The 22,682-nt window shown below is 44.8% G+C and overlaps 1 protein-coding gene across 1 annotated transcript in view; it reads left to right on the top strand.

Moving 5' to 3' along the window:
• LOC124721781 overlaps positions 1 to 22,682 on the top strand; it is a 524,867-nt gene that overhangs the window by 316,788 nt on the left and 185,397 nt on the right. Inside the window, exons 19-20 of the mRNA XM_047246895.1 lie at positions 8,406 to 8,498; positions 20,735 to 20,827. Coding sequence (XP_047102851.1) covers positions 8,406 to 8,498; positions 20,735 to 20,827 — 186 coding nt within the window. The remainder of the gene's footprint in view (positions 1 to 8,405; positions 8,499 to 20,734; positions 20,828 to 22,682) is intronic.

Below are 22,682 nucleotides of genomic sequence, written 5' to 3'. Positions count from 1 at the left end.
GCAGAGATGTCGAAACTTTCCTGCCTCAGTTTGACCTCTGCCTCTTAAATACTGGGGCTGGCACACATTTCAGTGTGGCTCATGGTAGTTACTCGACCATTGATTTATCAATTTGCAGCCCAGGACTTTCCCATCTATCCAGTGGAGAGTAGGATGGATGGATGGATATGGTGTTATGGGCGCTCAACAGTGTAGCCTTTAGCGCCCGCACTGGAGAGTACATGATAACCTGTGTGGTAGTGACCACTTCTCCATCTTCCTGTCACTGTCCCGGCACCATTCCCATGGACGTCTACCAAGATGGGCTGTAAGCAAGGCAGACTGGGAAACTTTCACCTCTGCTGTCACCGTTCAATCTCCCCCACATGGTAACACTGATGTTATGGTTGAGCAGGTGACTACAAAAATCATTTCTGCAGCAGAAAATGTGATCCCTTCCTCTTTAGGGTGCCCCTGGCAAAAGGCAGTCCCATGGTGGTTGCCGTAAGTTGCTGAAGCATTTAAGGAGTGTCGACCAGCTCTACAGTGGCATAAGCAGCACTCTTCCCTGGAGCACTTGATATCCTTTAAACAGCTCAGTGCCCGAATTCGCCAACTTATCAAACGATGGAAGCAGTAGTGTTGGGAGAGAGACGTCTCGACCGTTTGGTGCCATATGTCACTTTCCCAAGCCTAGGCAAAGATCAAACATGTTTTCAGGTACCAGACCCCAACAGGTGTTATCGATGTTAACATAAATGGCGCGTTATCTACTGATGCAAATGCAGTTACCGAGCACTTTGCTGAGCACTATGCTCAAGCCTCTGCATCGGAGAATTACCCCCCAGTCTTTCACATTCTCAAACGGCGGCTGAAGGGGAAAGTCCTCTCATTCACTACACGCCATGGTGAATCCTATAATGCCCCATTTACAGAGTGGGAGCTCGTCAGTGCCCTCCTTTCACATTGCCCTGACACAGCTCCTGGGCCAGATCGAATCCACAGTCAGATGATTAAACATCTCTCATCTGACTGCAAGCGACATCTCCTTGTTATCTTCAACCAGATCTGGTGTGATAGTGTCTTCCATTGCAATGGTGAGAGAGCACCATCATTCCAGTGCTCAAACCCGGTAAAAACCTGCTTGATGTGGATAGCTACCGGCCCATCAGTTTCACCAACTTTCTTTGTAAGCTACTGGAACATATGGTGTGTTGGCGGTTGGGTTGGGTCCTGTAGTCACATGGTCTACTGGCTCCATGTCAGGGTGGCTTCCGCCAGGGTTGCTCTACCACTGATGATCTTCTGTCCCTTGAGTCTGCCATCTGGACAGTCTTTTCCAGACGTCACACCTGGTTGCCATCTTTTTTGATTTTTGGAAAGCGTATGACACGACATGAAGACATCATATCCTTGCCAAATTATACGGGTGGGGAGTCCGAGGCCCGCTCCAAATTTTTACTCAAAATTTCCTGTTGCTCCATACTTTCTGTGTCCAAGTTGGTGCCTCCCTTAGTTCCCCCCATATCGAGGACAATTGGGTCCCGCAGGGTTCTATATTGAGTGTATTTCTATTTTTAGTGGCCATTAACGGTCTAGCAGCAGCTGTCGGGCCGCCTGTCTCACCTTATCTGTATGCAGATGACTTCTGCATTTTGTACTGCTACACCAGTACTGGTGTTGCTGAGTGGCACCTACAGGGAGCCATCCATAAGGCGCAGTCATGGGCCCTAGCCCACGTTTTCCAGTTTTTGGCTGCAAAGTCGAGTGTTGTGCACTTCTGTCGGCGTTGTACCATTCATCCAGAACCAGAATTTTAACCTAATGATGTTGCACTCACTGCAGTGGAGGCATATCGATTCTTAGGTCTGGTTTTCGATTCCCGATTGACTTGGCTTCCTCACCTTCGTCAGCTTAAGCGGAAGTGCTGGCAGCACCTCAGTGCGCTCCACTGCCTGAGCAACACCAACTGGGGTGCAGATCGCTCTACGCTGCTGCTGCTCTACAGAGCCCTTGTTCAATCCCGCCTTAACTATGGGAGTCTGGTTTATGTCCCGCAGTGCCCTCAGCGTTATGTTTACTCAACCCAGTGCACCACTCTGGCGTTCGCCTAGCGACAGGAGTCATCCTTTGGTAGTGGCGATCCTAGAGTCCGTCTGTGCCCTGGAACGTCATTCAGTGGTGTTCGTCTGGACCCCAGGTAATGTTGGAATCCCAGGCAATGAACTTGCCGACAGGCTGGTCAAACAGGCTATGCGGAAACCGCTTATGGAGATTGGTTTCTCTGCAACTGACCTGCGTTCAGTACTATGTCGCAGGGTTTTGCGTCTTCGGGAGATAGAATGGCATAACCGCAGTTTGCAAGCAAACTGTTTGCCATTAAGGAGACTACAAATGTTTGGAAGACCTCCACATGGGCTTCTCCTAGGGACTCTGTGGTTCTCTGTGAGCTCCGCATTGGCCACACTTGGGGGGACACATGGCTACCTCCTGTGCCGTGATGACGCACCTCAGTGTTGGTGTGACACCTGGCTGACAATGGTCCATATCTTGGTGAGCTGTCCTCCTTTGGTTGCCCTGCGACAGACTCTTCATTTACCGGACTCTTTGATATTAATTTTAGCTGACAATGCGTCATCGGCTACTTTAGTTTTAAATTTTATACCTGACGGTGGGTTTTATCATTCTATATCAGTTTAGTGCATATCCTTTGTCCCTTTGTGTTCTCCACTCTAATGCTCTTAGGCTAGATGTTTCAGTGTGTCACAGAGTGGCTGGCTTTTCCTTTTTATTCTCGTAGTTGGCCAGCCACGGTTATCTGCTCTCTTGTTCTTATCTCTTCTACCTGTTTCTTCTGTTTCTTGCTTCTCTCTGTGGTTTTCTTTTCCAGTTTTGTCCATAGTAGTGTTGGTTGTCCTTTGTCATTCTTCTGGCTCTTCCTTTCTCATGTTATGGTGCTTTACATCTCATTTATTTTCTTCTTTCCCTTGTGTATTTATTTTTCTGGGAACAAGGGTCAAATAACCTCGCAGTTTGGTCCCCCCCCCCCCACCCCCCCCCCCCCCCCACCCCACCCTCGCCCCACCCCCTCTTTTAAACCAATCAACCTTCCCCAACTCATGGAGGGAGGCAATTTTGATCCATCTCCTCAAACCAGAAGAGGACTGCACGTGTCCCAGTAGTTACCAGAGTATCGCCTTAACGAGCTGCGTAGGGAAGACCCTGGAGCAAATGGTTAACCATTGTCTGGTCGGGTTGTTAGAGACCAGGCAACTCTTTAGCCTCTCTCATTGTGGATTCCGAAGATTTCAGTCCACTATCGACAATCTGACCCTCCTAGAGGAGGCTATTCAGCATGCTTTCCTCCGTAAGCATTACTGTGTCGGCATATTCTTCGATATCAGTAAGGCATGCGATACTACTTGGAGACACTGTATTCTCCCACAACTGCATCAATGGGGCTTTCGTGGTCACATCCCCATCTTCAAATGGTCTTTCCTGTCTCAGCGTTTTTTTAGGGCACGAGTTGGTGACACGCTGTCTGATCAATTTGAGCAGGAGAATGGTGTTCCTCAGTGCAGTGTTTTAAGTGTTACCCTCTTTGCCATAGCCATCAACAGCATCACATCTATGGTGAGGAGTCCTGTACAGTGCCCTTTATTTGTAGACGATTTTGCTGTTTTCTGTTCCTCCTCCGCTGAGAGTGCGGAGGCTAGAGGAGTGGTCTGCAAAGATGGGTATCCAGTTTTTTGCTGATAAATGTGTGTGAGTTCATTTTAGTTGTTCTTGTTGTCTTTTTAATTTGCCTGCCTTGAATATGAGGGAGACTATCCTACATTTTAGAGACACAGTGCAGTTTCTGGGCTTAATTTTTTACTCCCGGTTATCATGGTTACAACACCTGTGAGACTGGAAAGCCAGAATCCTGAAGGTACTGAACATCATCAAGTGCCTTAGCCACAGGTCTTGGGCAGTGGACAGGGTGTGTCTCCTTGATACATGTGGAACATGCTCTATTCTATTACAGTGATGATCCAAAAGATTACAACCATGTACTCAGTAGCTTCTTTGTTCTTCTTTGGAATGAAATACGTCACTGATTCTGCATATCAGGGATCTGACAGTTTGTTGGTAGGTTCATGGAGGTATGTTGCACCAGATGTGTAGGCAAAGGTCATGTAATTCGCATATGTAAGAGGCCACTGATTTGTGTATGCATTGGTGCAGCCCGATAACGACCCAGATCAGTTCCATAAGATTTACATCAGGCAAATTTGGTCCCCAAGACATCAACATGAGTTCACTTTAATGCTCCTCAAACCACTGTAGTAGAATTATGGCTCCCAGAGATGGACACTTATACTGCTGAAATATGACATCACTGTGGGGGAAGACATCAAGCATGAAGGTCTGCAGGTAGTTGCAGCTGAAAGCATGTCTTTGATTACTAACACAGGTCCCATACTGGCATAGAGAATGTCTCCCACAGCATAATACTGCTCCCACCAGCCTGTGTCTGTGTCATGCTGCACTTTTTGAGCTGCTGTTCATCTTGGTGATGGTCTTTGTGGAGATGGCCATGGACCTGGAGTAGCAAAAATGTGAGTCACTGTAAAAGCCAACACATTTTCATTGATTGACAGGGTATTCCCAATGGTCCCGTGCCAACTGCAATCATAATTGACGATGTCTTTTGTTCAGCATGTGAACACATAGGTGAGGTCTGTTGCAGAGCTCCATGTTGAACAACGTATGATGAATGGTTTGCTCTGAAACACTTGTGTGTGCAATAGCATTGTGCTCTTTTGGCAGATATGCCACAGGTCACCATATATCCTACTTTACAGAGCAGGGAAGCCTCCAAACTCTACGTCCTGTGAAGAGTCACGGATGTTGAACCGTATAGTGCCATAGATGGTCACGACATTTGCACATGAAAATTTGAGATACTCACTCACAGGCTCTGTGTAATAATTATCTACTCTTTGTCAAAGCTGCTTCTCTCAATGGATTTTCCTATTTGGAGCCCATATCTTCGCTGACGTGATACCCCATCTACACTCCTGGAAATTGAAATAAGAGCACCGTGAATTCATTGTCCCAGGAAGGGGAAACTTTTTTGACATACTCCTGGGGTCAGATACATCACATGATCACACTGACAGAACCACAGGCACATAGACACAGGCAACAGAGCATGCACAATGTCGGCACTAGTACAGTGTATATCCACCTTTCGCAGCAATGCAGGCTGCTATTCTCCCATGGAGAATGACTTAGTAGATAGTGTCGGAAGTTCCATGCGGCTTTTCGCGGATGATGCTGTAGTATACAGAGAAGTTGCTGCATTAGAAAATTGTAGCGAAATACAGGAAGATCTGCAGCGGATAGGCACTTGGTGCAGGGAGTGGCAACTGACCCTTAACATAGACAAATGTAATGTATTGCGAATACATAGAAAGAAGGATCCTTTATTGTATGATTATATGATAGCGGAACAAACACTGGTAGCAGTTACTTCTGTAAAATATCTGGGAGTATGCGTACGGAACGATTTGAAGTGGAATGATCATATAAAATTAATTGTTGGTAAGGCGGGTACCAGGTTGAGATTCATTGGGAGAGTGCTTAGAAAATGTAGTCCATCAACAAAGGAGGTGGCTTACAAAACACTCGTTCGACCTATACTTGAGTATTGCTCATCAGTGTGGGATCCGTACCAGGTCGGGTTGACGGAGGAGATAGAGAAGATCCAAAGAAGAGCGGCGCGTTTCGTCACTGGGTTATTTGGTAACCGTGATAGCGTTACGGAGATGTTTAATAAACTCAAGTGGCAGACTCTGCAAGAGAGGCGCTCTGCATCGCGGTGTAGCTTGCTCGCCAGGTTTCGAGAGGGTGCGTTTCTGGATGAGGTATCGAATATATTGCTTCCCCCTACTTATACTTCCCGAGGAGATCACGAATGTAAAATTAGAGAGATTAGAGCGCGCACGGAGGCTTTCAGACAGTCGTTCTTCCCGCGAACCATACGCGACTGGAACAGGAAAGGGAGGTAATGACAGTGGCACGTAAAGTGCCCTCCGCCACACACCGTTGGGTGGCTTGCGGAGTATCAATGTAGATGTAGATGTAGATGTAGATGGAGACGATCGTAGAGATGCTGGATGTAGTCCTGTGGAACGGCTTGCCATGCCATTTCCACCTGGCGCCTCAGTTGGACCAGCGTTCCTGCTGGACGTGCAGACCGTGTGAGACGACGCTTCATCCAGTCCCAAACATGCTCAATGGGGGACAGATCCGGAGATCTTGCTGGCCAGGGTAGTTGACTTACACCTTCTAGAGCACGTTGGGTGGCACGGGATACATGCGGACGTGCATTGTCCTGTTGGAACAGCAAGTTCCCTTGCCGGTCTAGGAATGGTAGAACGATGGGTTCGATGACGGTTTGGATGTACCGTGCACTATTCAGTGTCCCCTCAACGATCACCAGTGGTGTACGGCCAGTGTAGGAGATCTCTCCCCACACCATGATGCCGGGTGTTGGCCCTGTGTGCCTCGGTCGTATGCAGTCCTGATTGTGGCGCTCACCTGCACGGCGCCAAACACGCATACGACCATCATTGGCACCAAGGCAGAAGCGACTCTCATCGCTGAAGACGACACGTCTCCATTCGTCCCTCCATTCACGCCTGTCGCGACACCACTGGAGGCGGGCTGCACGATGTTGGAGCGTGAGCGGAAGACGGCCTAACGGTGTGCGGGACCGTAGCCCAGCTTCATGGAGACGGTTGCGAATGGTCCTCGCCGATACCCCAGGAGCAACAGTGTCCCTAATTTGCTGGGAAGTGGCGGTGCGGTCCCCTACGGCACTGCGTAGGATCCTACGGTCTTGGCGTGCATCCGTGCGTTGCTGCGGTCCGGTCCCAGGTCGACGGGCATGTGCACCTTCCGCCGACCACTGGCGACAACATCGATGTACTGTGGAGACCTCACGCCCCACGTGTTGAGCAATTCGGCGGTACTTCCACCCGGCCTCCCGCATGCCCACTATACGCCCTCGCTCAAAGTCCGTCAACTGCACATACGGTTCACGTCCACGCTGTCGCGGCATGCTACCAGTGTTAAAGACTGCGATGGAGCTCCGTATGCCACGGCAAACTGGCTGACACTGACGGCGGCGGTGCACAAATGCTGCACAGCTAGCGCCATTCGACGGCCAACACCGCGGTTCCTGGTGTGTCCGCTGTGCCGTGCGTGTGATCATTGCTTGTACAGCCCTCTCGCAGTGTCCGGAGCAAGTATGGTGGGTCTGACACACCGGTGTCAATGTGTTCTTTTTTCCATTTCCAGGAGTGTATTTAGGTTTTCTGTGATTTCCGTGAATCGCACCAGGCAAATTTCAGGATGGTTCCCTTCATAGGGTGGGGCCGACTTCCTTCCCCGTCCTTCCCTAATCTGATGAGACCAGAGACCAGTGACCTCGCTGTTTTGTCTCTTCTCCCAACCCCCCCCCCCCCTCCCCCTCATAATTTTGCTACTGCATTGCGTGCCAATGACATCACCAGGTGGCATCTAACATTGCTGTGGACATTGGTCATAATTCAGAATGAAATTTTCACTCTGCTGCATAGTGTGCACTGATATGAAACTTTCTGGCAGGTTTAAACTGTGTTCTGGACTGAGACTCGAACTCAGGACCTTTGCCTTTCACAGGCAAGTGCTTTACCAACTGAGCTACCCAAGAACGACTGACAGCCCATCCTCACAGCTCCAATTCCACCAGTACTTCATCTTCTACCTTTCAAACTTCACAGAAGCTCTCTTGCAAAACTTGTAGGACAAGCACTCCTGGAATAAAGGATATTGTGGAGATATAGCTTTGCCACAGCCTGGGGGATGTTTAGAGAGTAAAATTTTCACTCTGCATTGGAGTGTGCGCTGATATGAAACTTCCTGACAGATTAAAACTGTGTGCTGGACAGAGACTCGAACTCGAGATCTTTGCCTTTTGTGAGCAAGTACTCTACCATCTGAGCTAACCAAGCATGATTCACTCAAGTTTCGCAGGAGTGCTTCTCTGAAGTTTGGAAGGTAGGAGACAAGGTACTGGCGGAGCTGGTTTGTGAAGGTGGGTCATGAATTGTGCTTGGGTAGCTTAGTTGGTAGAGCACTTGCCCGCGAAAGGCAAAGGTCCTGAGTTTGAGTCTCAGCCTGGCACAAGTTTTAATCTGCCAGGAAGTTCCAGTGGTCATAATGTTTTGGCTTATCAGTGTATAAACTGAAGTTGCAGCAGTGGTTGATGTGCATTAAGATTTAAATCCTTGTCATTATGTGTGGATACATGATAAATATGACTATACAATTCTTCACAAATTATCTTCAGGTGCTTGATGAATTTCATAAAACTCAGTATTGCTTTGTTTCAGAAATCTGGTTGTCCAGCTGTAGTTAGTGCTTCAAGCAGTGTTACTGAAGGAGATCAGTGGGTAACTGCTGCTCTCGACAATGTGCAGGGGCAGGTAAATATATTTTATGTTTGGATTGGAAAAGCAGTTGCTGTTATATTACAATATGCAAAAACATACAGGTACGACAGTAGGTTGACGTAAATGGCCATATCGTTTGATTGCATTGTCTTGAAAGTGTAAATTTTTCACACTACTAAGGGATTATTCACCTTAGTGTGCGATGTAAATTTAAACTTGATACCTTTACCTATTCCTGAGAAGAAGGGGTCCTAACAGTCTGGCGGACACACAGATAGGAAGACATACATCAAAGTGGACCTATTACAGGGTGTATACGCCCCAAAACAAGTGGGAAATCTGGGAAAAAACCTGGAATTGTTTCATCTAGGAGAAAAGCGGGGAAACCCATGAATTTTTTAGAATTCTGACAATTTTTCATTGTTTTAGTTTTGAGTTAAATTTTTGTAATTTTGAGAGGTAACAACTGATACTGTAACAAAGAATTTTAATTTAGCCCACTACTGCAGAATAATCATGCGGGATTAAAACATAAAGGAGAGAAAAACACCAATATAAAACTTTTGCAAAGAAAATGTGCCTTTTACAACAACAAAACACAGTGTGCAAACAAGCATCCACCAACAGCAAAATGTGTCAAAGGCTTTAGGGTAAAGACTATGCAATACTTCATAACAGCAAACTGCTTTCACTGAGCATGGTGTGACAACTGTTTAAATTAGGTTCACTTGAGCAGTTGCCCACGGCCTCATATGCATCTGCTGAGCTGTAGTTGCATATGAGCTGCACCTTCTTCCAATTCTTGTTACTTGGAGTGTGGCTATTAGCTGTATGAGCAGTAACAGCAGGTAGCCAGATGCTGCTCAGAAAAAATTTACTGATGTGCTCAAGCTGCCAGGTTCACTCATGCACGGAGCAGTCATTACAGTGTGGAGTAGTCTCCATGTGGCCATAGTTTGTTTTTTGTGGGTTTGCTGTTCTCTCTTCATGTTCAGCTCTCACATCAAATGAAAATAAAATGGATATCTGTGGCTGGGAGCTACCAAATGAATTAAAATACATTCACATAATTACAGAAGACTTAAATATGGTATTAGTTTCAGTTTTGTGATTCTTTTTTATTTCCATGTTATTGGTAATCAAGCATTAATTGCTTTGCAGAACAATGAAGTTATTTTTGTAAGTTTACTAAAGAAATTTGGCTTTTATTAATATTTTTCACAAAGGCAATCAGTTTATTGGAAATGAAGTGTTCCATTATACACTATTACCTAATTTCAACTGTTCACTGAATTTTAAGTGTACATTTTCATCTTCAGGCACGTGTGGCATTATGCCATAATAAAGAACCAAGTATTAGATTATACAGTAGTGGCACTCCCTAAGAAAACTGGCTTCCCAAAAACCACACTGAAAAGCTTTGCAGAATTTTACATATCTTCTTTCTGTGAAACACTGTTTTTAAATCAGAAGACATGTTTCAAGACTTCTCTGGTACCTCGCCTGAGCTTGATGTTATTTCTTAATTTGTGTTGTTTGCATCTTAAATCTGCAGAACACCATTTTTGAATTAATTATAGACTAGTAGCACACCATGTTTTACCATAATAACTCACCACAAGGGTAACACAAGCAAAAAAAAAAAATTTAAAAACCATCATGAACTTTTCCTGTCTATGTTCACACTACTGAACAATGATGTTGGTATTGACTATGACTAAATCACATTTGCTATGCTCTGTCATTTGCTGGTGAGATAACATGTCTGACAGAAGTGTATCGCAATCTCGATTTCAGTGCTTCGCAAACTAATATGCTGTGTTTGGTGAAATTCGTATGTATACTTTCATAATACAAAAATACGCAACGTACATGTTGCTATGCATCAAATATCTTTCCAAAATGCATTTTTTTTTTTGCTAGGTTTCTTGTCCTAAAGTGCCAGGATGTTCTATACTGGCGTATAAAATCTTTACGATTCACAGGATTGAAAAGTTTTACAGTTCTGAGGGAAAGTATACTGTCACGTAACATGATGAAATGTGTTTTTACCAGTGAAAATTTGTATTTTCACCAGGGGAAAAGTGTATTTTTAACTGGAAAATCTGGGAAAATCCAGAAAAGTTCATTTCTTGTCCGCGTACGCACCCTGTATGAAATTTGCTTTTGCTGATTGAGGTGCTGACCCCTATAAAGTGTTATGAACTAAACATATGCACTGTAAAAGAAGAGTCAGAAGAAAATAGAAGAAGTTGACTGGAACATCAACAAACAATGGCTAATGAAAATTTACCAGTAAAAATAAAGAAATGTGATCAAGAAGGAAAATGAGACCCTGGAAGACTGACGAAGAAATGGGAACCATAGCTTGTAGTACATAGCCTAAAATGGAAAGTAGAGAAGGGATGTGGAAGTAGAAGACAAAGAAGTAGTAAGTCAACATTTTTGAGTCATCAGTTTTCTGACTGGTTTGATGCGGCATGCCATGAATTCCTCTCCGTGCCAACCTCTTCATCTCAGAGTAGCACTTGCAACCTATGTCCTCAATTATTTGCTGGATCTATTCCACTCTCTGTCTTCCTCTACAGCTTCCTTTAGTACCATGGAAGTCACTCTCTGATGTGTTAACAGATATCCTATCATCCTGTTGCTTCTTCTTGTCAGTGTTTTCCACATGCTTCTTTCCTCTCCGATACTGCGAAGAACCTTCTCATTTTTTATCTTATCAATCCATCTAATTTTCAACATTCGTCTGTAGCACCACATCTCAAATATTTCAATTCTCTTCTGTTCTGGTTTTCCCATGGTCCATGTTTCACAACTGTACAATGCAGTGCTCAGAAATTTCTTCCTCAAATTATGGCCTGTGTTTGATAGTAGTAGACTTTTCTTGGCCAGGAATATCCTTTGTGCCAGTACTAGTCTGCTTTTGATGTCCTCCTTGCTTCATCTGTGACTGGTTATTTTGCTGCCTAGGTAGCAGAATTCCTTAACTTCATCAACTTCATGACCATCAATCCTAATGTTAAGTTTCTCGGTGTTCTCATTTCTGCTACTTCTCATTAGATTGTTCATTCCATTCAGCAGATCATGTAATTCTTTTTCACTTTCACTCAGGATAGCAATGTCTTCAGCAAATCATATCATTGATATCCTTTCACCTAGAATTTCAGTCCTAGTCCTCAACCTTTCTTTTATTTCCATCATTGCTTCTTTGATGTATAGATTGTTGAAAAACTACGCCCCTGTCTTACACCCTTTTTAATCCTAGCACTTAGTTCTTGGTTGTCCTTTCCTGTTATTCCCCCATGGCTCTTATACATATTGTATATTACCCATCTCCCCTATAGCTTATCCCTATTTTTCTCAGAATTTCCAACATATTGCACCATTTTACGTTGTCGAACCCGTTTTTCAGGTCGACAGATCCTGTGAATGTGTCTTCATTTTTCTTAAGTTGTGCTTCCATTATCAGCCACAATGCCAGAATTGCCTCTCTGGTGCCTTTACCTTTCCTATAGCCAAACTGATGGTCATGTAATGCACCATTCTTCTGTATATTATCCTTGTCAGCACCTAGGATGCATGAGCTGTTAAGCTGATTGTGTGATAATTCTCACACTTGCCAACTCTTGCAGTCTTTGGAATTGTGTGGATGATATTTTTCTGAAAGTCATAGGGTATGTTGCCAGATCCATATATTCTACACACAAACATGAATAGATGTTTTGTTTTCGCTTCCTCCAATGATTTTAGAAATTCTGATGGAATGTTATCTATCCCTTCTGCTTCTCCTTTCTACCTACAAATCCTCAGTTATTTGTTGAACATCTTGAGGATAAGTTTGGGGAAGTGACAGTGCTGTTCAAGATAAGAAGCAGTGCAGTCTTGATTCAGACAGCATCCCCAACCCAATCCCAGGCATTACTCGCTTGTGACTGGCTGGGTGATATTCCTGTTTCCATCAGTCCCCATAAAAGCCTCAACATGGTCCAGGGGATTATTTTCCATCGCATCATCCTCTTGCAGTCTGACGATGAGCTCCACGCCAATGTAGAATGGCAGGGTGTTCATTTCATCCAGTGCGTTTACAGGGGACCCAAAGACAACAGGGTTGCTACTGGTGCCTTCATCTTTGCCTGTGAGGGTGATCAATGCCTGAAAAGGTGAAGGTGGTGGTTTATCGCTGTGATGTTAAACCATACTTCCCTCCCCCTATGCGGTGCTTTAAGTGCTGGGAATTCAGGCACATGTCTTTCCACTGCACTTCCAGCACCCCATGTCGAGACTGCAGGCGTTTACTTCATCCAAATACTCAATGTGCACCTCCTCCCCCTTGTATCAACTGTGGAGAGCAGCACTCCCCCTGCTCACCAGACTGCACAGTATTGCAAAAGGAATGGAACATCATGGAGTACAAGACCCTGGACTGGTTGACTTACCAAGAGGCTAAACATAAATTTGAAATATAACACCCCATTTGGTTGATGTTCACATATGCTGCAGCTACAGTACCATCGCTGTTACAAGTACCAGTTGTGCCACACTCTGTGCCCCGAACAGTGGGCCCTCCAGACCTCCATAGTACATCTGCCCACGTGGTGGTAAGGGGAAAATCTCCTTCCATTGCTCCTTCTTGAGAAAGCCCCCCTCTCCCCTCCACAAAACACAGGGGACATCGGTCCCCTCCCACCAGCCAAAGAAGCAACAGCCTCCTCCGGCTCCTCTCGTGTGGAAGGGGTCCTTTGAGACCCACTCTCCGAAGCTCTCTGTTAATGCCACAGCGGACGCTCGCTAGTGACTAAAGGAGTCAAATGCTGCTGGACAAAGAGCTTCATTGTCTTCCTCCATGCCTGAAGCTACTTCGGAGAAGTCCTCCCAGCAAACCCCTAAAGAGAAGCGAGGGAGCAAGCAAACAAAGAAGTCAGCTAAGAAAAAGGACCCTCCAGTGGTCCCAACACCACCACTCCCTACCAATTTTGCACCTGAGGATGAGGTGGAGATCTTGGCATCCCCTGAGGACCTGCATCTCAGTGATGCCTCATCCACAATAGGGATGGATACAAATACTCAGTTGGTGGCAGCAGGTGGCTCTGAGACATAACCTGCCTCCTTGCCTGCTTTGTGCCTTCCCAGCCTCACGATAACATCATCCTCCAGTGGAACTGCTTCGGTTTTTTCCACAACCTGGCTGAGCTATGGCAGCTGTTAAGATTTACACCTGCTTTCTGCATTGCTCTTCAGGAAACCTGGTTCCCGGCAATGCGGACCTTTGCCCTCCGTGGCTGTTGGGGACATTAATAGAAGCGTAACGACTATAATAGTGTGTCAGATGGAGTTTGTGTCTATGTCCTGAACTCAGTATGCAGTGAACTTGTGCCCCTTCAAACCCTTCTTGAAGCTGTGGCTGTTAGGATAAGGACGATGCAGGAAATAACTGTCTGCAACGTATACCTTCCTCCAGATGGTGCGGTACCCCTGAACATGTTGACTGCACTGATTCATCAACTCCCTAAACCTTTCCTACTTTTGAGAGATTTTAATGCCCATAACCCCTTGTGGGGTGCCACCGTGCTTATTGGCCGAGGTAGAGATGTCAAAACTTTCCTGTCTAAACTCGACCTCTGCCTCTTAAATACCCCCCCCCCCCCCCCCCCCACACACACACACACACACACACACACACAAACACACATTTCAGTGTTGCTCGTGGTCGTGGCACTTACTCGGCCATTGATTTATCAATTGGCAGCCCAGGTTTTCTCCCATCTATCCACTGGAGAGCCCATGATGACTTGTTTGGTAGTGACCACTTCCCCATCTTCCTGTCACTCCCCCAGCGCCATTCCCCTGGATGTCTACCAAGATGGGCTTTAAGCAAGGCAGACTGGGAAGCTTTCACCTCTGCTGTCACCGTTTGAATCTCCCCCCCACATGGTACCATCGATGTGGTAGTTGAGTGAGTCACTAGAACGATCATTTCTGTGGCAGAAAATATGATCCTTTGTTTTTTAGGGTGCCCCGGCAAAATCCAGTTCCTTGGCAGTAGCTGGAAATTGCTGAGGTCATTAAAGAGCATCAGCGTGCTCTACAGCAACATATGCGGCACCCTTCCCTAGAGTACCTAATAGCTTTTTGACAGCTCTGTGCCCGCGTCTGCCAGATTCTAAAAAGACAGAAACAGGAATGTTGGGAGAGGTCCGTCTCGACAATTGGGTGCCATATGTCTCCTTCCCAAGTCTGGACAAAGATAAGATATGTTTGTGGGTATCAGACCCTGAAAGGTGTCACGGGCATTAACATCAGTGGTGTGTTATCTACCAACACAAACGCAATTGCCGAGCACTTTGCTGATCACTATGCTCGAGCCTCTGCGTCAGAGATTTACTCCCAGCATTTAGCACCCTCAAACAGCAGATGGAAAGGAAAGTTCTCTTGTTCACTGAATGTCACAGTGAATGCTGTAATGCTCCATTTACAGAGTGGGAGCTCCTCAGTGTCCTTGCACAGTGCCTTGACACAGCTCCTGGGCCAGGTTGGATCCACAGTCAGATGATCAAACATCTCTCGTCCGAATACAAGTGACATCTCCTTGTTATCTTCAACCAGATCTGGTGTGATGGCATCATTCCATTGCGATGGCGAGAGAGCACCATCATTCCAGTGCTCAAACCTGGTAAAAACCTGCTTGATGTGGATAGCTACCGGCCCATCAGTCTCACCAACTTTCTTTGTAAGCTACTGGAACATATGGTGTGTCAGCAGTTGGGTTGGGTCCTGTAGTCACATGGTCTACTGCCTCCATGTCAGGGTGGCCTCCGCCAGGGTTGCTCTACCACTGATGATCTTCTGTCCATCGAGTCTGCCATCCGGACAGTCTTTTTCAAATGCCAACATCTGGTTGCCGTCTTTTTTGATTTATGAAAAGCTTACGACACGAGCTGTTGACATCATATCCTTTCTACATTATATGAGTGGGATATCTCGGGCCCATTCTCAATTTTTATCCAAAATTTCCTATCGCTCTGTACTTTCTGTGTCCAAGTTGGTGCCTCCCATAGTTCCCCCGTATCCAGGAGAATGGGGTCCCGCAGGGCTCTGTATTGAGTGTATCTCTATTTTTAGTGGTCATTAACGGTCTGGCAGCAGCTGTTGGGCCATCCGTCTCACCTTCTCTGTATGCAGACGACTTCTGCATTTCGTACTGCTACACCAGTACTGGTGTTGCTGAGCGGTGCCTACAGGGAGCCATCCACAAGGCACAGTCATGGGCTTTAGCCCACGTCTTCCAGTTTCCGGGCACGAAGTCATGTTTCATGCTCTTCTCTTGGCATTGCACCATTCATCTGGAACCAGAACTTTACCTTAATGATGATGCACTCACTGTAGTGGAGACATATCAATTATTAGGACTGGTTTTCGAAGCTCGATTGACGTTGCTTCCTCATCTTATTCAGCTGAAGGAGAAGTGCTGGCAGCACCTTAATGCCATCCGCTGCCTGAGCAACACCAACTGGGGTGCAGATTGCTCTACGCTGCTACAGTTCTACAGAGCCCTTGTTCAATCCTGCCTTGACTATGGAAGTCTGGTTTATGTTTCGGCAGCACCCTCAGCATTGCATTTACTCTCTCCTGTGCACCACTGTGGCATTTGACTGGCAATGGGAGCTTTTAGCATATCTCCAGTGCCTAGTGTTCTGGTGGAGGCCGGAGTCCCTCCATTGAAGGTTAGGCTTGCACAACTGCTCTCACCAGTTACGTTGCACACATTTGTAGTTCTCCTGAGCATCCGAATTACCGTCTCCTTTTCCCACCCACGAGGGTTCATCTCGCGCAACGGAGGCCCAGTTCAGGGCATATGATAGGGGTTCACGTCCGATCTCTTCTGTCCACCTATACTCGAGGTCCATTCACGTACAACTCCATGGTGTATACCTAGGCTGAAGCTTTAATTGGACCTTTCCCCATGGTCCTAAGGACTCGGTTAACCCCGTGGCTCTCCTCTTGATTCTTAACATGTGCCAAGACCATGGAGTGAAGTGCTTTGCACCAATGGCAAGAGGGCTGATGGTCACATTGGCTTCGTGTATGTTCGTGGAGGACATATTGAACAGCACTCTTTGCCAGATGGCTGCAGTGTTTTCACTACCGAACTGGCAGCCATTTCTCGTGCTCTGGAGCCCATCAGCTCTTGCTCTGGCGAGTCTAATCAGAACGAGGGATGGATGACCTAGCAGTGTGGTCCCTCCCCCCTCTTTTAAACCAACCAACAATTTAAGAGTGAGATTCCCATTGCACTCTTAATTTTACCACCCTTTCTTTTAATTTTGCCAAAGGTTGTTTTGACTTTCCTATATACTGAGTCATTCCTTCCGACAATCACTTCTTTTTCTATTTCTTAACATTTTTCATGCTGCCATTTCATGTTAGCTTCCCTGCACTTCCTATTTATTTCATTCCTCAGTGAGCTGTGTTTCCGTATCCCAGAATTTCCCTGTACATATTTGTACTTCCTCCTTTCATCGATCAACTACAGTATTTCTTCTGTTACCCATTGTTTCTTCACAGTTACCTTCTTTGTGCATATGTTTTTCTTTCCAACTTCTGTGACTGCCCTTTTTGGAGATGTCCATTCCTCTTCAACTGTACTGCCTACTGCGCTGTTCCTCATTGCTGTATCTATTGCCTCATAGAACTTCAAGCATATCTTGTCATTCCTTAGTACTTCTCCATCCCACTTCTTTGCTTATTGATTCTTCCTGACCAAGGTCTTAAACTTCAGCCTAATCACTACTACATTGTGATCTGAGTCTGTATCTGCTCCGAGGCACGCCTTACAATCTAGTTTCTGATTTTGGAATCTCTGTCTGACTATGATGTAATCTAATTGAAATCTTCCCATATCACCCTACCTTTTCTGAGTATACCTACTCCTCTTGTTATTCTGGAACAGAGTATTCAGTGTTAGTACCTGAAATTTACTACACGACTCAATTAGTCTTTCTCCTGTCTCATTCTTTGTCCCAAGCCTATATTCTTCCGTAACCTTTTCCCCTTCTCCTTCCCCCACAACTGCATTCCGGTCCTCCATGACTATTAGATTTTCATCTCCCCTTACATACTATGTTACCCATTCAATATCCTCATATACTTTCTCTATCTCTTCATCTTCAGCTTGCGATGTCAGCATGTATGCTGGAACTATCATTGTCAGTGTTGGTTTGCTGTCAATTCTGATAAGAACAGCCCTATCACTGAACTGTTCACAGTAACACACTCTCTGCCCTACTTCCCTATTCATAATGAATACTACTACCATTATACCAATTTCTGCTGCAGTTGATGTTACCTTTACTCATCGGACAAGAAATCGTTGTCTTTCTCCCATTTCACTTTAGTCACCCCTACTACACTCACACTCGTAAATTAAGGATAATGCTGGTACATGGTGAAACAATACTCTGGTGGGTGGTTTGCGGGCTTAAATCACCTTGGGGTATGACTATGCAGTGCATTTGACCTGCGGTCGTCGCACGGTGGCTCTGGCAGCAGTCCACATACACAGAGGTGTGTTGGTGCATGTCAGAGTACAGTGCAGCGAGTAAGTGCGCAGACGTTTTCAGACGTGCTAATGGTGACTGTGTATTGAAAATGGCTCAAAGAACACATATTGATGACATTATGAGGGGTAGAATTCTAGGGCGACTGGAGGCTGGTCAAACACAGCAGGTCATAGCAAGGGCCCTCTGTGTGTCGCAAAGTGTGATCTCAAGATTATGGCAACCATTCCAGCAGACAGGAAACATGTCCAGGCACTACAGTACGGGACGTCCACAATGTACAACACCACAAGAAGACCGAAATTTCAGCATCAGTACCCGCAGATGGCCACGGAGTACTGCAAGTAGCCTTGCTTGGGATCTTACCGCAGCCACTGGAACAGTTCTCTCCAGACACACAGTCTACAGAATACTGAACAGACATGGTTTATTCGCCTAGAGACCTGCAGGGTATTCCACTGACCCCTGGTCACAGGAGAGACCGTAAAGCATGGTGTCAAGACCGCAGTACATGGTCATTGGAATAGTGCTCCCAGGTTATGTTCACAGACGAGTCCAGGTGTAGTCTGAACAGTTATCCTCGCCAAGTTTTCATCTGGCGTGAACCAGGAACCAGATACCAACCTCTTAATGTCCTTGAAAGGCACCTGTATGGAGGCCGTGGTTTGATGGTGTGGGGTGGGATTATGATTGGTGCACGTACATCCTTGCATGTCTTTGACAGAGGATGTGTAACAGGTCAGGTGTATCGGGACGTCATTTTGCACCAGTATGTCTGCCTTTTCAGGGGTGCAGTGGGTCCCACCTTCTTCCTGATAGATAATAACGCACAGCCCCACTGAGCTGCCATCGTGGAGTACCTTGAGACATAAGATATCAGGTGAATGGAGTGGTCTGCCTGTTCTCCAGACCCCCATCAAGTATGTCTGGGATGCTCTCAGTCAACGTATCACTGCACATCTTCAAACCCCTACGACACTTCAGGAGCTCTGACAAGTACTGGTGCAAGAATGCGAGGTTATACCCCAGCAGCTGCTCGACTATATGATCCAGAGTATGCCAACCCATTGTGCGGCCTGTGTACATGTGCACGGTGATCATATCCCCTATTGATGTCGGGGTACGTGTGCAGGACACAGTGGCGTTTTGTAGCACATGTGTTTCGGGATGATTTTCTCAACTTATCACCAATACCATGGACTTACATATCTGTGTCGTGTGTGTTCCCTATGTGCCTATGCTATTAGTGCCAGTTTTGTGTAGTGACACATTGTGTGGCACCACATTCTGCAATTATTCTTAATTTATGAGCATGAGTGTGTATCTAGATTGAGCCTTTGCATTTCCCTTTTCAGATTTTCTAGCTTCCCTACCACAGTCAAGCTTCTGACATTCCATGCCCTGACTTGCACAATGTTATCATTTCATTGCTCATTCAGTCTTTTTCTCGTGATCACCTTCCCCTTTGGCGGTCTCCACTTCAAGATCTGAATGGGGGATAATTGTAGAATCTTTTGCCAATGGCGATATCATCATGAGACTTTTTCAGCTACAGGCTAAAAGCCCTGTGGATACATGTTATGTGGATTTAATGCAGTGGTTTACATTGCCTTCTGTATCCTCATGTCGTTGATCATTAGTGATTCTTCTACCTTTAGGGGCAGTTTCCCACCCCAGGGACAAGAGAGGCCCTGACCCTCTGTCCACTCATCTGTCCTTTTTTACAAAGCTGTTGGCAGAATGAGGGTGAGTTCTTATGCCAGAAGTCTTCAGTGGCCAGCGCTGATTAATAATCAAAAGTTAAGCTGTGGCAGTTTTGGAACCTGGGACCGAGGACGATTTGATTACTAATCAAAGACACAACCCATAGACGATTTAAATGCATTATGCACTATGGAACACAATCACAGATGTTTACTAGATGTTTAGAATATCATTTTTCTTCTACGCATTGCATTGTGTTTTAACAGTCTTAAATTAATTTCATATTCATTGCTACAAATATGTACGTAATTTGAAGATGACCGTCACTATAATGAACCTCCACAAATCCATGTTGCTCCTGTTTGAAATTTATACCATAGCAGCTGATCGGTACGAGGCACACAGGCACATGAGTTGTCAGCACCAGAAGACAAATAATAGCTAATTCCCCTTCTCATGTCTTCTAACTCACAATGGACACTCTACTTACTATTCTGTCCCTGAGGTAAGTGGCAAACTTCACTTTACTCATGGCCATATTCACCAACCTCAATTGAAATGTAAAAATATTACTGTCTCTCTAAGTATTTTAGTTTGTTACTTAGCAGGGTAACTACAATATTAAGAACCTCTTAATGTAAGTTGAGGTGTTTGGATTCGGTTGCTGCATGCTAAATGCATTTTGTTATAATATGCAGTTGAGAAGGGTGGGCTGGACAAATACTTGATATGGACCGAAGTTTATAATAAAAATAAATTCAAGAAGCATGTGTCACATAAAGTCCAAAGAAAGCGTGGAGTGATTGTACAACAATAAGAGTATTGATACAAGTGGAACATACTCTATTGTATTATAAAGAGGATGGCTCACAGTGATTAGTATGAATTATAATTCTAATCCTTGTAATATATGTAGACATGTGTTAGATGTGGCTATGTAATACTTCACAAATCGTCTTCAGTTTTTCAGTGGATTTCAGGAAAATCGGTGTTCTTTTGTTTCAGAGCTCTGGTTGTCCAACTGCTGTTATTGTTTCAAACAATGATACTGAAGGAAACCAGCGGGTGAATGCTGCTATCGACAGTGTGCAGGAGCAAGTAAGTATATTTTATGTTAAATTTGAAAAGCGGTTGTTTTTATATTACAATATGCAAGAACATACATGTATGAGATATATGTTGACATAAATGGCCATATCGTTTGATTGTAATGAGTTAAAAGCTTATATTTTTCACACCACCAAGGGATTATTCATGTGTTTGACATAAATTTGAACTTGATACCTTTACCTGTTCCTGAGTAGAATGGGTGGTAGCAGACGGATGGGCAGATGGGTAGACAGATAATGAAGTGATTCTATAAGGGTTCTGTTTTTACCAACTGAGGTACAGAAGTGCATTAACTTTTGCTTGAAACTCTAGAAAACCTTTACAGAGACACACCAGATGATGCAGGAAGCCTAAGGAGATGAGTGCTCAAGTCATATTCGGTATTATGAAAGGTTCACATGGTTTACAATTTGCTGGACGGAAGTTAAAAAGACTCTTATTCAGGACACTCTTCAATGTCTACAGATGATGCTCATGTCAGGAATGTCAACAAAATTGTGCAAGCCAATTGAAAAAAAAAAAAAAAAATTATATGATTCAAATGGCTCTGAGCACTATGGGACTTAACATCTATGGTCATCAGTCCCCTATAACTTAGAACTACTTAAACCTAACTAACCTAAGGACATCACACACCACCCAGTCATCACGAGGCAGAGAAAATCCCTGACCCCGCCGGGAATCGAACCCGGGAACCCAGGCGCGGGAAGCGAGAACGCTACCGCACGACCACGAGCTGCGGACAAAGCCAATTGAAGATTGACTGTCTGAGAGATTGCAGAATGTAACATTTCTGTTGGAACATGTCATGGAATCCTGACACAGCATCTTGGAATGCATTGTGTTGCCGCAAAGTACATCCCACAGCTCATGAGTCATGAGTGACTATTGCGCAAAAAATGAAATCATTGTGCTGCCTCATCCTCCGTACTCTCCATACCTTGCCGCTGTGGACTTTTACATTTCCAAATTTGAAAACCCTATTTAAAGGACAAAGATTTGCAACTACAGACAAGATAAAGGAAAATTTGCAGACTGCACTTCATCCAAACCAGCAAGAGGTGTACCAAGACTGCTTCTGGAGGTGGAAGTGGTGTATCAATTGTGGAGGAGAGTATTTCAAAGCAGACCATGCACAATAAATACAAAGTAAGTGAAGAAAAATTTTGTGGATTAAGTTCTGGAATTTTTTGAACAGACCTCGTATCTTGACATATATGGCTATTTCTTTTGATTACATTGACTTAGAAACTTAAAATTGTCACAGCACCAAGGGACCATACCTTTTTGTACGTGACATAATTTGAAATTGAGACTTTTACCTGTTTGTGTGAATAAGGGGTCTTAAACAGTTGGATGGACAGTGAGAGAAAACAAAGTGATGTGATCTCACAAGGGTTCCACTTTTACCACCTATGGCACAGGAAAAAAAAAAAGATATGGTTTTATCAGAAATTAACTAAACATATGGAATTTAAAAGAGGAGTTAGAAGAAAATAGGTGAAGGTGAATGGAACATCTACAAAGAATGAATAATGAAGCGTTACCAGTAAAAATAAAGAAATATGAACCAGAATGAAAACAAGACCCTGGGAAACTGAGGAAAAGATGAGAACCATACCTATTTGTGATAACCTAAAATGGGAAGTGAAGAAGAGAAGAGGAAGTAGAAGAAAATGTTGTAGTAGTTCAATTTTATAATAAATATACATTCAAGAAGTGTGTGTCACATTAAGTCCAAAGAAAAGTATGCAGTGGTCATATACCAGTAAGAATGTTGACACATGTACGTGCTCCATTGTATTATTAAGAGAATGCTAGCAGTGATTTATGTGTATTAAGA

This window comes from Schistocerca piceifrons, chromosome X (assembly GCF_021461385.2).
Source record: "Schistocerca piceifrons isolate TAMUIC-IGC-003096 chromosome X, iqSchPice1.1, whole genome shotgun sequence".
Classification (NCBI taxonomy): domain Eukaryota; kingdom Metazoa; phylum Arthropoda; class Insecta; order Orthoptera; family Acrididae; genus Schistocerca; species Schistocerca piceifrons.
The sequence above is the reverse complement of the archived record's forward strand: the minus strand, read 5'-3'. Positions and strand labels throughout refer to the sequence as shown.